Source organism: Bubalus kerabau, chromosome 4 (assembly GCF_029407905.1).
Source record: "Bubalus kerabau isolate K-KA32 ecotype Philippines breed swamp buffalo chromosome 4, PCC_UOA_SB_1v2, whole genome shotgun sequence".
In the NCBI taxonomy this organism is placed as follows: Eukaryota; Metazoa; Chordata; class Mammalia; order Artiodactyla; family Bovidae; genus Bubalus; species Bubalus kerabau.
In genome coordinates, this window is record NC_073627.1 from 101,806,880 (window position 1) to 101,823,463 (window position 16,584).

At 38.0% G+C, this 16,584-nt stretch overlaps 1 protein-coding gene across 2 annotated transcripts in view; it reads left to right on the plus strand.

The window, feature by feature from the left end:
• Positions 1 to 16,584, plus strand: part of PTPRD (protein tyrosine phosphatase receptor type D) — a 566,636-nt gene that overhangs the window by 336,162 nt on the left and 213,890 nt on the right. For both annotated transcript variants that reach the window (XM_055578085.1, XM_055578084.1), the window contains exons 5-7: positions 7,026 to 7,214; positions 10,827 to 10,937; positions 14,338 to 14,607. In XM_055578085.1, coding sequence (XP_055434060.1) covers positions 7,026 to 7,214; positions 10,827 to 10,937; positions 14,338 to 14,607 — 570 coding nt within the window. The remainder of the gene's footprint in view (positions 1 to 7,025; positions 7,215 to 10,826; positions 10,938 to 14,337; positions 14,608 to 16,584) is intronic.

Consider the following 16,584-nt stretch of genomic DNA (forward strand, 5'->3'; position numbering starts at 1 on the left):
TGTCTGATTGAATTCACTAAGTCCTAGTAAAATTAGGCAGGAAGAACTGCTTCTGGCTACCTTGGAAGGAGGCTGTGGTCTTAGCAGGCAATTCAGTTTTGTGTTTCCTATCAAATAAGAGAGATTGAGTGTTTGCAGAATTGGCACAAAAGCAAAGCATCATTAAAATTGTTTATGGATGAACAATGAAAGCAGTTTGAGCAAATTATGCAAAAGCTATTACTTGATCCTTCACAGATATCTGAAGCATAATTCCATACCAAAAAAAAAAAAAAAATAGTCAGACTCTTTTCCTCTCATATTCCTTTCAAGTTCTGGGGAGTGCAAGGGTTTTTAACAAAAGTTCCACAGCAGTGGGAAGTTAACTCTGAAAATTGCTGATGTTCATTTTTCTCTTTCCTTAATGGAACTGAAAGTTTCATATCAGCATGTTTCATTAAGACCCCAAACAGATTCAAAGAATGTGCTATATCTCCAGGTCTATTATAGCTGCCATTCCAAACAAAATATGTATGACTTCTACGATTCACTAAGCACAAGTGTGTAGTAATCTGCCCTTTAATGGCCTCTCAAAATGACAGACGGAATGGCTTTGTGAAGGTCAAGTCTGATTTAAATTGTTGATGAATTAGTAGCTAATTCTACGTGATTGAATATTAATATGGAACAGTGATAAGTAAGACATTTTAAATCTTAATGAGCACTTTAATGAATAGGACAAAATGTTTTTCTTTTCAACTCACGTAAAAGTTTAAAGCTACTAACATAATGACAATTTGTTAATTTTTGATTCTGTATTTTCCTGTAAAAGTTCATGTGCTTAACATATAAAGGATATTGGGTTTTTCTTTTCTCAAGTTTCTGGTACTGTACATTTGATGATCTGTCAAATTGATGTAATCAAATGGCCAAGGCAGTTTTATATAAATCACTAATAAATGTAGAGATGAAAAAAAAACAAAAAAACAATTAACATCTTCTAAACTACGCCCACTGAGATAAGCATACCAATTAGAAATGTCATCATTTCTGCCGTTCATTTTATGTTGAATACTGAGTTTTATTGCCAAATACCTGACAGTCAGATTGGAAACAAGCCACAGCTGTCAATGTGTAACAGTTCTGGCTCTGTAAATCTGTTACGTTGTGATGTTTCTCATGAAAATTTAATGAAGAATGTGCATTCAAAGGAGTTCTGTGCAAAAGGGGGATGGATAGAATTTAATTACCCTTATTAACAATAAGAAAGGTGCTCTCTTTACATTCTCCGTGTGATTAGGATGCAAGAATCATTATCTTTGTTGTGCACTGTGTCTATGGAAAGGGAGCTCTGGAGTGTTCTTTATGAGCCAAGACGGAAAAGAAAGGTCATGCAGACGTTTTAGACTGCTTTCCATAGGGCACAAGTCGGTTTTATCAGTGCTCCCCAAGGTGAGGTCTTCATTTCTTATAAATGGTTATTAATTCTAAATTTCTTTGCTAAGAGCCTTCAGTAAGTGGCTCAACAATCTCAAGTCTTTGACACTTGCCGCTGATGGGTATATAGAATATTGGCATGATTTTCTAGAGAGACAAACTTGTTGAAGAACAGTGATGACTGGTAGAGCAGTGTTCATGCATGCTGTTGTAACTCGTAGTTAGATGCCAATGGAGGAACTCAGTGCCCTGGGAAAGACAGGAACAGCTTAGGAATCCCAAGGTAATTGTTTCATTAACAGAAGTCAGTTGCTTTAAATTTGGAAATTGACAATAACAAATTCTAAGAGCTTTTTTATAAACTCATCTGTAAGTAGTTAGGCATATAGTTGACTTAGGGGCACTTAAGGTAAACTCTTGCCTGGAAAATCCCATGATTGGAGGAGCCTGGTGGACTGCAGTCCATGGGGTCGCTGAGAGTCAGACACGACTGAGCGACTTCACTTTCACTTTTCACTTTCATGCACTGGAGAAGGAAACGGCAACCCACCCCCGTGTTCTTGCCTGGAGAATCCCGGGGACGGGGGAGCCTGGTGGGCTGCCGTCTATGGGGTCGCACAGAGTCAGACACGACTGAAGCGACTTAGCAGCAGCAGCAAGGTAAATTATTCTATACTTTGAAGCATTCCAGACCAATGGCTGCCAAGTGAGATGTTTAATAATGTAATGTGTGTGGTGCAGTGGCTTTTGAGCATTTTTCTTTTTTTTCTTTATTCTCCCTAATAACGTTAAAACCAAGCCTTAGATTTACAAATACACTGAATAAAACTTTAAAGCCATTAAAAAAGAAAAAGCCTGATGAAATTCAAGTGGAATAGAGTATTAAAAGGACTTCCCTGGTGGCACAGACGGTAAAGTGTCTGTCTACAATGTGGGAGACCTGGGTTTGATCCCTGGGTCAGGAAGTTCCCTGGAGAAGGAAATGGCATTAAAAGTATCATATCCTAATTTTCAAAATACTCTTTACCTGATTTGTAATTTTAAACTTTCCTTGGAGCCTTGAAAAATCATCTTGAAATTCCACTCTTAACCACTGTTTCTGGCACTTGTCCACTGTAGATGTGGGTTTGGCTGACAGCACACAAGCATTCAAATAAACAAAAGGTATTGCTGCTTCCTCAAAAGAGCCATGTCTTTCAACTTAAGTAAAATGTATAATAGCTCATCGAAGTTAACTCTTTTTTTAGTCTCTGGCCATGGGACAGGAAAATATTCTCTTGTGAATCCATGTGTCAAACCCAACTGCTTCAGCAACTTTTTTTGGACTTTTCATAGATGATGCTGTAGGACAGCTAGAGTCTACTTTTCCCCATTAACCCTGATTTTCTCTTATAGTCATCCAGGTTTAATGTTCAGGATACTATCCATTTCTTGGGAGCTTTATTCTTGAGTAGTATTCTGACATTCTTTTACTGTTCACGATCAAAATCTCCCGCCCTCATTCTGAACTATTCCTCTGACGAACTCTCTACCATAAGTAGTTTTCTACTACGTGTAGTAGAAACCTTTATAATCACTGTGATATATTCATATTTAGGCTTGGGAATCACAGATTTCTCAAACTCTGTCAATTCAGACTAGCTTTATGGGAAGGGATTTGGATACAAGTGAGGCATGGAGAAAATTTGTGTTGTAGAAGGATAAACTGAGGAGATAAATTGGATTCCCTGGTGGCTCAGACAGTAAAGAATTTGCCTGCAATGCTGGAGACCCTGGCTCGATCGCTGGGTTGGGAAGATCCCCTGGAGAAAGGAATGGCTACCCACACCAGTATTCTTGCCTGGAGAATTCCATGGTCAGAGGAGCATGGTGGACTATAGTCCATGGTGTCACAAAGAGTCAGACACGACTAAGCAAATATACATATATTTAAACTAAACAGTATTTAAAAAATACAAGACAATGCATCTAGGTACCTAACTACCACAGTTAATCTGAGGAGGAAAAGATTAAGTCTGTTTGACTGAGTTTTGAAAAGCTTTATAATGAAGATGGTTTTGATTGTGTGGCTTTCTCAAGACACAGATGGAGTACTCATTGGATATGATTTGTATAAGGAATGGTGAGAATTTCAGTGTGGGCAGGAGACATGTTTCCTCTGAGGAAGGTTATCCATGAGAGGCTGAGAAAAATGGGCCGTGATTTTAAAAGACTTCACTAGCCAGGTTTCGCAGATTTGATTTACCCTTTAGGTATTGAGACAGTAGAGAATGCATAGATTTGATCAGCAAGGCAGTAGAGTCATCAAAATGTAACCTTTTCCTTTGAAATGGTGGATGTTTAGCAAGACACTGAGGATTATCCCAGAAATTGTAGGGGACATCCAAGTGGAAGATAGGTATCATGTCTGACTGTTTCTGTTTGTCTCACTGGTGTGCTCTTGAGTCATTTGTAATTGGTGGCTGATGACAGTTCATCAAAGGTCATGAGGAAGTGATGATTACATTAACTCCAGGGCCCAAACTAATACAATTTTGTAAAGTTTAAAAATAAAATAAAATAAATGAAAGTCAAAATGTTTCATAATAGTCTTCAAACAGCCAGATTCTAATGCAAATATTATTGCCCATATGACTAAAATGCCTTCAGTGCCTCAACAGAATATACCTTTCTAACACTGACTGGAAGAACTGCTCATATAGGATATCAATGTGGATCATGCTTGAGGGACTTAAGAGGACTTGAGTTTCTCAAGATCCAAGATATGGAGAAATTTTGATTAGGATAGGGAAATGGCAACCCAGTCCAATATCTCTGCCTGGAAAATCCCATGAACAAAGGAGCCTAATGGGCTACAATCCATGGGGTTGCAAAGAGTTGGCACAACTTAGTGACTGAGCATGCATGCAAGGGAGAAATGAACTTTGGATGAGTTGAAGATTCAAAATTGACCCATTTCAACTTTTTAATGACTGAAAGTGGTTCAGGCCTTTGGAATGGAGGAAGGTATTCTCTCACCCTAAGGGATAGATGTTTCCTTGTTGAACTCTTGGGTTGCTTTTGTTCTTTTCTTCTTTTGTAAGGGAAACTTTCAGATACTTTTCTGACAAATTAAAACTCTCTACAGAGGGATTAATTCAGGTAGAACCTGTTCAGTTCAGTTCAGTTCAGTCGCTTAGTTGTGTCCCACTCTTTGTGACCCCATGAATCACAGCACACCAGGCCTCCCTGTCCATCATCACCAACTCCCGGAGTTCACTCAAACTCATGTCCATCGAGTCAGTGATGCCATCCAGCCATTTCATCCTCTGTCATCCCCTCTCCTCCTGCCCCCAATCCCTCCCAGCATCAGAGTCTTTTCCGATGAGTCAACTCTTCACATCAGGTGGCCAAAGCACTGGAGTTTCACCTTTAGCATCATTCCTGACAAAGAACACCCAGGGCTGATCTCCTTTAGAATGGACTGGTTGGATCTCCTTGCAGTCTAAGGCACTCTCAAGAGTCTTCTCCAACACCACAGTTCAAAAGCATCAACTCTTTGGCGCTCAGCCTTCTTCACAGTCCAACTCTCACATCCATACATGACCACAGGAAAAACCATAGCCTTGACTAGACGAACCTTTGTTGGCAAAGTAATGTCTCTGCTTTTCAGTATGCTATCTAGGTTGGTCATAACTTTTCTTCCAAGGAGTAAGTGTCTTTTAATTTCATGGCTGAAATCACCATCTGCAGTGATTTTGGAGCCCCCCAAAATAAAGTCTGACACTGTTTCCACTGTTTCCCCATCTATTTCCCATGAAGTGATGGGACCAGATACCATGATCTTAGTTTTCTGAATGTTGAGCTTTAAGCCAACCTTTTCACTCTCCTCTTTCACTTTCATCAAGAGGCTTTTTAGTTCGTCTTCACTTTCTGGCATAATGGTAGTATCATCTGCATATCTGAGGTTACTGAGATTTCTCCCAGCAATCTTGATTCCAGCTTGTGCTTCTTCCAGCCCAGGGTTTCTCATGATGTACTCTGCATATAAGTTAAATAAACCTGTACTTGGGTAAAAAAAAAAAAATACACACACACACACACAGTTTTACTTGAAAGTTAAAAGAAAACTGTAATAGACTAAAATAGGAATAGGTTAGTCCAGCTAACCTGCTTGTTCTCCATGCCCTCCTAAAGCTAGCTGTGCTACATCAGTGATTTCCCCTCAAGGAAAAGTTTCCTTCTGAATATTTGTACTTCTGGTGTGCCTTTCTTTCTGGACAACTTGACTTTCCTTTAAGAATTTTCCACAGTTTGTTGTGATCCACACAGTCAAAGGCTTTGACATAGTCAATAAAGCAGAAAAAGATGTTTTTCTGGAACTCTTTTGACCTGCCTCTTGAGAAATCTGTATGCAGGTCAGGAAGCAACAGCTAGAATTGGACATGGAACAACAGACTGGTTCCAAATAGGGAAAGGAGTACATCAAGGTTGTATATTGTCACCCTGCTTATTTAACTTCTATGCAGAGTATATCATGAGAAACCCTGGGCTGGAAGAAGCACAAGCTGGAATCAAGATTGCTGGGAGAAATATCAATAACCTCAGATATGCAGATGACACCACCCTTATGGCAGAAAGTGAAGAGGAACTCAAAAGCCTCTTGGTGAAAGTGAAAGAGGAGAGTGAAAAAGTTGACCTAAAACTCAACAGTGCATGAGATGGTTGCATGCCATCACCGACTCAATGGACATGAATTTGAGTAAACTCTGGGAGTTGGTGATGGACAGGGACACCTGGCATGCTGCAGTCCGTGGGGTCTCAAAGAGTCAGACATGACTGAGCAACTGAACTGATACTGATTGTGACTTTCCTAATGGCTCATTTCTTAGCTTTCTTTTGGTACTCACTGACCTCCTCAAACACACGTTGTATAATGACTGCTTCCGTGCTGCCAGAGAACTTGATTCATCTCCTGGTCATGGTTTTTAATCACATGTTTGAGCTATTTGTTAGGTTTTCGGCCTCTTCCTGGACTACACTCCTCTGGCCAGGAACAACATTGTTACCATACACTAGCCTAACAGTGCAAGTGCAAAGCTACTTGGATTATGTTAGTTTTTCAGTTCAGTTCAGTTCAGTTCAATCACTCAGTCATGTCCGACTCTTTAAGACCCCATGAATCGCAGCACGCCAGGCCTCCCTGTCCATCAACCAACTCCGGGAGTTCACTCAAACTCACGCCCATCGAGTCGGTGATGCCATCCAGCCATCTCATCCTCTGTCGTCCCCTTCTCCTCCTGCCCCCAATCCCTCCCAGAATCAGTGTCTTTTCCAATGAGTCAACTCTTCGCATGAGGTGGCTGAAGTACTGGAGTTTCAGCTTTAGCATCATTCCTTCCAAAGAACACCTAGGACTAATCTCCTTTAGAATGGACTGGTTAGATGTCCTTGCAGTCCAAGAGACTCTCAAGAGTCTTCTTCAACACCACAGTTCAAAAGCATCAATTCTTCGGCACTCAGCTTTCTTCACAGTCCAGCTCTCACAATGGGAAAGGTTACCAGTCAGTACCTCTTGAATCTTGGGTATCTGCCTTCATGACATGTTTGTATCACCTTTTGTCTTGCAGAGGATCAAATTCCCCGGGGCTTCCCTACTATTGATATGGGCCCACAGCTGAAGGTGGTTGAGCGTACACGCACCGCCACCATGCTTTGTGCAGCCAGTGGGAATCCAGATCCAGAAATCACGTGGTTCAAAGATTTCTTACCGGTCGACACAAGCAACAACAATGGGCGTATTAAGCAGTTACGATCAGGTAGGGTCTTGTTACTGTTTCCATGATCTCCTAGAGAATTTTAGTTTTTCTTTTAAGTTTTCTCTCTATTTTTATTTTCATTTTATTTATTTTTATTTTTTAGGTATTAATTTTTCTCCCTCTTCTCTTTCTCTGTTATTTAATGTGTTGTCTACGTCTGTGATGTCATAACCTGTTTCAGAGTCTTTCTTCTCTTCTCCGTGTTTTGCAGCTTCTGTTTAATCCACATTGCTCACTGCTGTGACTGTATTTTTGATAATTTTTTTTTTTTAGTTTACTGCTCTTCTGCAGTATTTGATGGATTCATTTTCTCCTGTTTCTTTCTTATTTCTCTGTTTTCTTTTGAAACAAATTTATTTCAACATTGGACTTCATTCAAAACTTGCAAGGAGTTCCAATGGTTATATCCATTAAAAATCAAAAATGTTCATATTAAACACTAAAATGATTCCGTTTTATTAAAGTGTGTTTCTCTGTCTTCTCTACATTTTAACTCATCAAACTACCAAAGTTTAGTAAGTTTGGGCACATCTACTTTCTTTTCACTAATACATAAAACACATAAATGTTATCTCATAAGTTTCCAGATGTATTTTTTATAAAGTCCTTTACAAAGTACCAATGAAAGGAGGGGATTTTTATTAATCTTATTGTAATATTATTATGAGTGAGTGTTTTGTACACATTTGCCACAGTAGTGTGCGCCCACACTAAAGATTTTTAAACCCTCCAGTGACTGGATCTACAGAAGTCTGCTTTTGGTTGGTGTAGACTCCAGCTTTTGCTTCTCTCTCTCTCTTCCTCTCTCTCTCTTGCTACCTGTTGCCCTTTCTCCCTCTCCCATCCCCACCCCAAGTTTATTCATTTGCTCTCTTTAGACTAAAAGTAGAGATAATTCTAAATCTGTTAATTTTTAGAGCCTGTCCCTAGGTAATTTCACAGGGATGTATACTAGTAAGCTGTTTACTTTGGCATGGGTAGTAATATTGATAATATAATTCTAAGTTGTTTAACTGCCTGTCTTCCCAGAATTCTCAGCTTTTGACCTGTCCTGTGATGTTAAAGCGTCTTGTTAACTGCCTCTTTTGCTTGTTGTCAGCAGAATTGTGTAGATTAGCATTCTGTTATTGTAAATAAAGAATTAATTTTTCACCTGTAACATAGATGATTTCGTATATAAAGCTTTAACTCTGAAAAATTTGTACCAAATTATAAGGAATATAATAATATTTTTATGCTGTCTTTCTTCTCTCCGTATTTAAATCTCCAGAATCTATTGGTAAGTGCTTAGTTCTGAAGCGCACTTCACCCCCACTAATTTCCATATTCAGATTACTCTTATTATTATTAATAAAATGCATGGCATGCATTTTACTAACTGTCAGTGTAGACACAAGATTTCCTTAGTGGCGTGCACATTCACACATCCACAGAACTGTTATTGTAAGAACACTATGTAGAAAAATAAAATAATACACAAGTTATATCACACAAATGTAGCAATGTAAGTAGTGTAAGATATGTCCAATGAACAGTGTTTGTTTCTAGTTAGTCTTTAGTATTTCCTATAACAGTATATATATATGCATATCTATATATATACTTAAATAGATTAGCCAGTATTTTCCCCAATTCTGTCTTTAAAAATATTGTTTAGTTCTTTTTTATAAGAATATGAGGCATATAAGATAGAATTCTAACCCTGTATAATCCCAGACCTAAGAACTCATTTGCTTCTCTGATAAAGGCAATGCTGCCTATTGTGGTCTTTGCCCTCTGTGGTATAATGTAACTTGCTTTTATGATCTAATAATACTATCTAATATATTCCTGTTTTACCAGTAGAGTAATTCAAGTTTCTTTTAAGACCTTATTTAATTCTGTAAATCTAATTTAATTCTTCTCCCCAGCCCTAGCCTCCTTCTTCTCGTACTAATGCTTCTTCTTTCTAATCTTATTTGCATTCATATTATCCACCCAGGTGGTACACCAATAAGAGGTAAGAGTGCTGAACTAACGTTCACAGAATGATCTTGCTCATTCTTTCTGTCCTTTCATCACTCTCATCTTTGTCCTGTTTTCAGAATCATTCCAGTAATGTCCATCAACTTTATAATTTTCCTTTGTACTGTTTGGTTATGATTGGTGACTCTCATCTTGTGAGTTTTTCTTTTCTTTTTCCTTCTTCTCTTTGTTTTGTTCATTTCTTTCTTTATGAAAATGATTCTTTAAGTTGTGATATGCTTCAAAGAAAGCATATCCAGGTCTTTAGACCACAGACCAGTCACAGCGTACCATCTGTCCCTCTTTTTTTCCTTTTCTTCTTCTTCCTTTTTCCTTTTTTCTTTTTCTTTTTTCTTCTTTTTCCTTTTTTTTTTGTCCAACTGGAGAAAAAAAAAAAAAGATCATTTTTTTTCTTCCTTAGCTGTTCTTGTTCCGGACCAAAGTCAAGATGGTCTGGAGAACAGTGGCAGACATGCAGAAGACAGCCTGGAACACCTGCTTTTTGTCTTTATCTTTCAGAAGGTTTTTGCTTTTGTTCTTCAATTCTTTTTTCTCTTACTGTCTTAAAAGTCAAAGAATGACTCCCCCTTCCACCTGATCACACTCGCCTGCAGTCTGACAACAGTGCTTTTTTCCCCTCCCACTTCTTTTTTTCTTGGATTACTCGCCTCTGGATTTTTCGAACTTCTGTCCTTCAGGCTCTGGAGACAAAAGGTGCTGAGTATTCTTGGTGGTATGTGGTATTGATGGTTTTTCAGACTTTGACTCAGTGTGCATTTCTTTTATAATTCTTGTTTTGTATTTTTCTTGGGGTTTTGTGACACCACACTGCTAATCCCACTGGTGGATTTTGATGGGTGTCTTAGGGGATCCGTCTCGAGGTCCTCAAGCAGTGGTTGGTTGGCTCTCCGGGCTGGCATAGGCCGTGCTTTTTAACTTTTTTAAAACCTTCTAATTCAATTACTCTTTGTTTTTCAGCAAACGTAATAAATGATTGTAAGTCGTGGCAAACTGGTCTTTCTTTTCTTAAAAAATCTGCATGTCTTAAGGGAGTTTTGTTTCTTTAAGTAATATTTTCATGATATATAATGACTAATTTTAATTTTTTTTGCTTCATGCAGCCTTTTTTGTGCTTGCTGCGTATTTTTGGCTTTCTTCAGCAGAAGACTTTCTTGAAAACCCGGCCTGGTTTTTTTTGAGAGTACCTCTTTTGCGCCACTTTTGCTACCAAAATGAAACAAAACAAAAACCAAAAATTAATCTTTTGTTTGATTTAAAAGCCATACTTCCTTGAAGCAGTCTCACCCATCTTCATTTTATTAGTCTAGGAAATAAGCGTATTAATTATGAGTAGAATTCTTGCTTGGGAAAAGATAAGTTTTTATTATGCTAGCGTTGATGATGTAAAAACTTTTAAAAAAAGAAGAAATAATCTCTGTATGTTTTTCTCATCGCATCATTTCTGTCTGTGCACCTTAGCAAGAGATTGAATCGACGTTGAGCGGATCTTCCTTTTGCAGGGCTTTTCATGTTGTTGAGGTTTAGCTTTCTGCACTGAGAAAGCTTTCTCTGACCATCTCTTTGGCAATATATTTTATATCCATGCAGGAGCCCTTCAGATCGAACAGAGCGAAGAATCTGACCAAGGAAAATATGAGTGTGTTGCCACCAACAGCGCGGGCACTCGCTATTCTGCCCCTGCCAATTTATATGTCAGAGGTAGGAATGACGTAACTGTGGCATCGCGTGTTCATTCAGGCTCAGGGGGAATTGAGATATCCACAGGGTCTGTGTGACTATGTCAGGATTTAATCAGCTGATGTGCTAATAATGACAATAGCTGAAGCATTTTAGTGGGTAGAGAATTAAATATTTTAAATACATGGTTAAAAAAAAGTGGACCACTCTTGAGTAAAATCTATCCTGAGGCTTGAAGTTTGTAAGTATATTTGCATTTTGACATCTTGATTATTATTTTAAGTGCATTGATTGAACTGTGTTTTGCATTGGTTTGAGGTTTTCTTTTCCTTCTCCTTTTTTTCTGTTGCTGTGACTCTTCTGTTTCCTTATCAAACCCTGAGATAATTGCTTGGTGTGCCACTAATCAGTTCTCTGTTCAACTCCAAGCATAGAGGTGTTTATGTCTTCATGACCTCTGCTGCAGAGTTGTAAGGATAGAACTGCTAATCTATAAAAAAAAAGAAATAGGTGCTACATGCAAGTAGCACAGTTGTATTGTCTTCTTCCTTTTTATACTTATTTATAAACACATAGTATTATCATGTGCATATGCCTATGCATATATATATATATATATGTATATTTACACACACACACACAAGGGTTTTTTTTAATTATTCACTTTCTGGAAAGTTTAATCTCTCGATTGCCAGGGAACAGTAATTGTATTTTAAATCATAATATCATTGTCCTTGGGAGAAGAATGAAGGACGATACATCCATATTTTCTTAAAAGTAATAGAAATGATTAAATTTTGAGCTTATGAATGGCTGTTCCTTTCATTTCAACTAGAAAGAAATACTTCTTCCCTGGAGTTCTCAAAGCTGCTTCCTATACTTTTATTGTCCAATGAAAGCACTCTTATTCCTGATCTCCATGCCTATGAATAACCACAAAAGGTGTGGGTGGGGGGTGGGGATATGTAAAAGACAGTAAAAGCTCTAAGTTACAATAAAATGAGTTCCCTTAGGAAAATATCTAGCTTGATTTTGAAATTTTTGTTTGAGATAATTTTGTTTCCTTGGGGATGTTTTTCTCTCTTGTCATTCTCTGGAGTCTGGGGTGGGAGAATATGAAGAAAAACTATTTCTTCTCCAAATTCTTTGAAAGCCCCTTGATCCTTTTTCTCACAGTGGTGACCTCCTTTGCTGCATGAGGCATGTGTACCTTCTTCAATGGAAAAATTTCAAAATGATGCTAGCTATTCTTTCTAATACTGTTGTGTTAGTCCTTGAGGTGTTGCTAACTTTTTCAGCTGAGGTAGGAAAGATTAAATAAATCAGATAAAGATGTTCAAGTAGCAGTTGAAAGCCTTGATATGGCCTTTTTACTCTCTCTGTGTTTCCCTTGTTTTTCTCCTTTCCTCATTTCATTGTGTTCTGCATCAAACCCCCTACATCCCTCAGAGCTGCGAGAAGGTTGGTGTGTTTTTTACTTTTTACCCACCTTACAAAACTATTAATTAAACCAATAACAAAGAATACAAATGAAATGAATGTAGCTGCATTGTGGTCTTCTTTTGGTTAATGGTATGTTTTAGCAGAGAATGCCCTTGGCCATGGCTTCTGGTGCTTGCTGGTGGTTCCTAACTGTGGTGCATGATGGGAGAGAATGAACCTGGGTGCATGGTAACGGGTAACACTTAACTCTCAGGTCCGGTGAACTTGATCAGTGTTCCTGCTTTCCTTCCTGCTCCACTTTTCCCGTCTCCTGCCCCACGTTTAATTTCTGTCTCACAAAGATGCCTGCTGCCCATAGAATGACTTTGTAGTGGTTCCGCTAATCCCAAGCATGAAGACTAAACTCTCCTCCATTTTTCTTGACATGTTATTTGACACCTCAGAGTCTACACTGGCTCCTGTCTGCTTTGTGTAACCTGTGAATTGGCTGCAGGAGGCATGCCTAGCCCTCTCTTTTCTTCTCCTATGCTTGTCATTCACCCTTGAGGCCATTGCAGCAAGCCCTCTCAAATCCATGGAGGTTTCTCTCATTCTGAAGGACAGCCAAAAAGTTGACAGACAGAATGATTTACTTACGATCTTGGGGTTATGTGGTTGTTTGTTTATTGACATTTATAATTTTAATAATCACTTGATTATCCATATTTAAGGTATGCTCTAAATGATTACCTCTTAATCTAAAATGCTCATGGTATAATGTTTTGCCAATAAAAGCCCAAGATGAATTCTATGTCTCTTACCCTCTCCTTGTACCATGTTTGAGACACATGTACTTAAACACACATAAACGTACAGATTATCTGAAGCAGGAACACTGAACTGGAATTGCTTGTTTTTTTTTCTGTGTTGTATTGCTTTAATATGATCTACTGTCTTCATGTCATGTCTCACTGTATGGTTTAGATCAATTGTCCCTCAATTTGAATGTAGGCATAAAAAGCCTCTGGCTAGATTTTTGTTGTCATCACCTATATTATTTTATCTTAGATATGAACTGAATGGAATCTTGAATGTGAACTCCCCAGCTCCCTTCCTGAATTTGCAATCCATACCTTTGACAACCTGCCTTCATCTAATATCTTCTTCCTTTTAATGCTACGATCCTCCCCTAAATCTCTGTCTTAGTCACTGTACTTATCCCTCATCCCTTTGTGTTTAGTTCTTCCCCTGTTATTTCCTTTGCTGCCATTGCTCTTGGATACCAGCCATTCTCCCGTCATCCTAAGCATGGCCTTGAGATTTCACCTTGTGCATGCCTTGCATGTCCCAATCCAGTATCTCTACTGGCATTGGCTTTGTTTCTTCTATGACTATAAATTGATACGTGTATATATTTCTGTGTTTGTTCTGGTGTTAGTGTGAGGTCTTGAGGCTGCATCTCCTCTGAGTCTGAAAGCAAATAAATTGCACTTTCAGTGTACTCTAGATGATGTTTTCCAGGACTGGGATGTGACAGTGTGGTCCCACACATGCGTTCACATCACCTGGAAGAGCACAGCACTGAAGTTGGTTTTGATACTCAACGTAAACCTACTGATGGCCTTCCAGCCAACTTTCCTGCATATACATGAATGCATAGAATCCTTGTTATATGCATGCATGTATATGTTTCTGTGTTTATCTTATGCATGATGTTTGTGTATTGTTAGTTTGTAGATAGTTTTTTTGTGGGGCCCTTGTAGGTCTGAATCAACTTTTGTATGAATGTGTCTAAGATATCAATGACTAAAATAAATTTTTCTGTGTATACACATACCATACTTGTATGGTGTGTATTATCCACAGTTTTACATGTTTTGTTTTTGGACAATCCACAATATGTTTCAATATGTGTCTGTACAGTGCATGTCATGTGTTGAATCAGGCTGTTTTTTCTTGCCTTGTATATTTTATCATCTTCCTTTGTGTTTTGTTCCAGTTCGCCGTGTCCCACCAAGATTCTCTATCCCACCCACTAATCATGAGATCATGCCAGGTGGAAGTGTTAATATCACCTGTGTGGCTGTGGGGTCACCAATGCCTTATGTGAAGTGGATGTTGGGGGCAGAAGATCTGACACCTGAAGATGATATGCCAATAGGAAGAAATGTCCTAGAACTGAATGATGTAAGACAGTCAGCAAATTACACCTGTGTTGCTATGTCGACACTGGGTGTCATTGAAGCAATAGCACAGATCACTGTCAAAGGTATGCTCAGTAGTTCATGCTTGGAGGATCTGGGTACCCTCACATCAACTGACTAATGCCTCTCCTCTACAAAGTCTGTTCTTGGAATCCTAAAATGAATCAGTTCATTGGTCAGTGTTTCACATATCATAGCCCAGTCTTATTTGTGGTATCACATTAGATACACATATCTAGGTAGGCAGATTCTCTCTTAAAAGTATTGACAACCTTAGTCATGATAATTTTAAAAATACTTAAGTGGTAGCCAGGCTCAGGCACTAACAGGGCAGGATGAGGAATGCTCAACATGCTCAGCTGTAATGGTTGGGATGATGTGTACAGGTTTTATATTCATCCAGAACCTTGAGAAGAGGTACATGACAGAAAAATCCAAGTAAGTGTTAATAAATGCTCAAAATCCCAGAAGACAAAAAAAAAGAGTTGAAATCAACATGGTCTAATAATAGATGCTTTAAATTTTTGATAGACCCTGCCATTAAAATGCAAAATGCAAGTGTGATTATATTCTGTTTCAGCTTCATCTCTCACCTTGTGTAGGTGAAGTGTGCAACAATTTTTTTTTTCCTTGAAATAAGGGTACTGACTATAACCAAAGAATTATATGCCTTGGTTACTTTTGAATCAAAGGAGGGGAAATGAATATGTGAGGGAACCAGCTGTTTTTACACAGTATTTATAGAATTTTAGAAAACTTTCCTAAAATGAGTCAGTATGAGAGTAACTTTAGATTCCTGCAAATGTCTGGAACTACTGCAAAATGAGCACAAATTATCTTCCCCTTCTAGGAATTGTGACCCTAAAAAAAATAATGGACCACACATAATGTAGTCAGTGTCATACCTTTGACCAAATATATATATACTTACTATATACCATATAAACGCAATGATGTGACATAAGAACAAGGTACACACCGTTTTCAATATTTCATCATTTAAAATATTAATAGTAATGTTTCATTACATATAATTACTGTACTAAGCATACTATTACAGACACAAAACTTGTACTGTATAATCGGCGTCACTTAGTGAAACTGAGAGTATCTGTTAAATATCAGTAAACACACACCTTTAATTAGCAATATTTTTACTTCCCTCAAGAATACAGAAAAGCATCTAGGGAAAATTCAGATTATCTGCTTTCTTGCAAAATGTCAGACCAGAATATTTAAACAAATGTCTTTTTATTATTATTTTCCATAAAATCCCTTGGCCAAATATTATCATTCCATGGTTCTTAGAGTCGTATGCAAATATTGAACCACCTTTCCCATACTAACCATGTCAGCTTTAAATATTTGAAGGTTTACTAAAGACCTTCAAGAATGCAAAAGCAGGAGTCACATTAAACTAATATCTTGTTCAATTTCTTGTCCTTGTTTTCCTGACTCTTGCTACTTCCCTACCCCCTCCTCCTCCAACATAAATAATAAAACATGAGGGTGACACTTGACGGCAAAAAGGGAATCGAAACTAAAAGCACCTTAGAGAAAGGACTCGTTTATTCAGGAGTCATTTCACAATGCTGCTTAAAAACCTACTCAGGTCTGGACAGTGCTCTAGGTATTGTTGGTGTAACCGTGATTAAGTACAAGTTTGTTATTCTTGAAGAGTTACCATTGTAAGCAGTGTTGTATTTTCTTTAAGTTGAAAAGGAAAGAAGAGTACTCAAGAGCTGTTTAGAGGAGTGTTACTTTCTGAGTTTTCTCTAAAAAATCAGCTTGTGAAATTCTCCTTTCTTCCCTAACACCATAGCTTTCTGAATCACTGTCCAGGTGAGGTGCTTGAATATGAGGCCACCAGCATAGATGGCTTTTATTCTTAGTTAGTAGCATTTTGAGTCATGCTTTTTTTCTAAAAAACATAACATGATTTCTAAAATATGAATTTAAATGAAATGTTTTTCATGTAGCTGTAATATGTTACTGATATTGGATATAGAATATCTATTATGACAATAAAATATTTTAAAAAG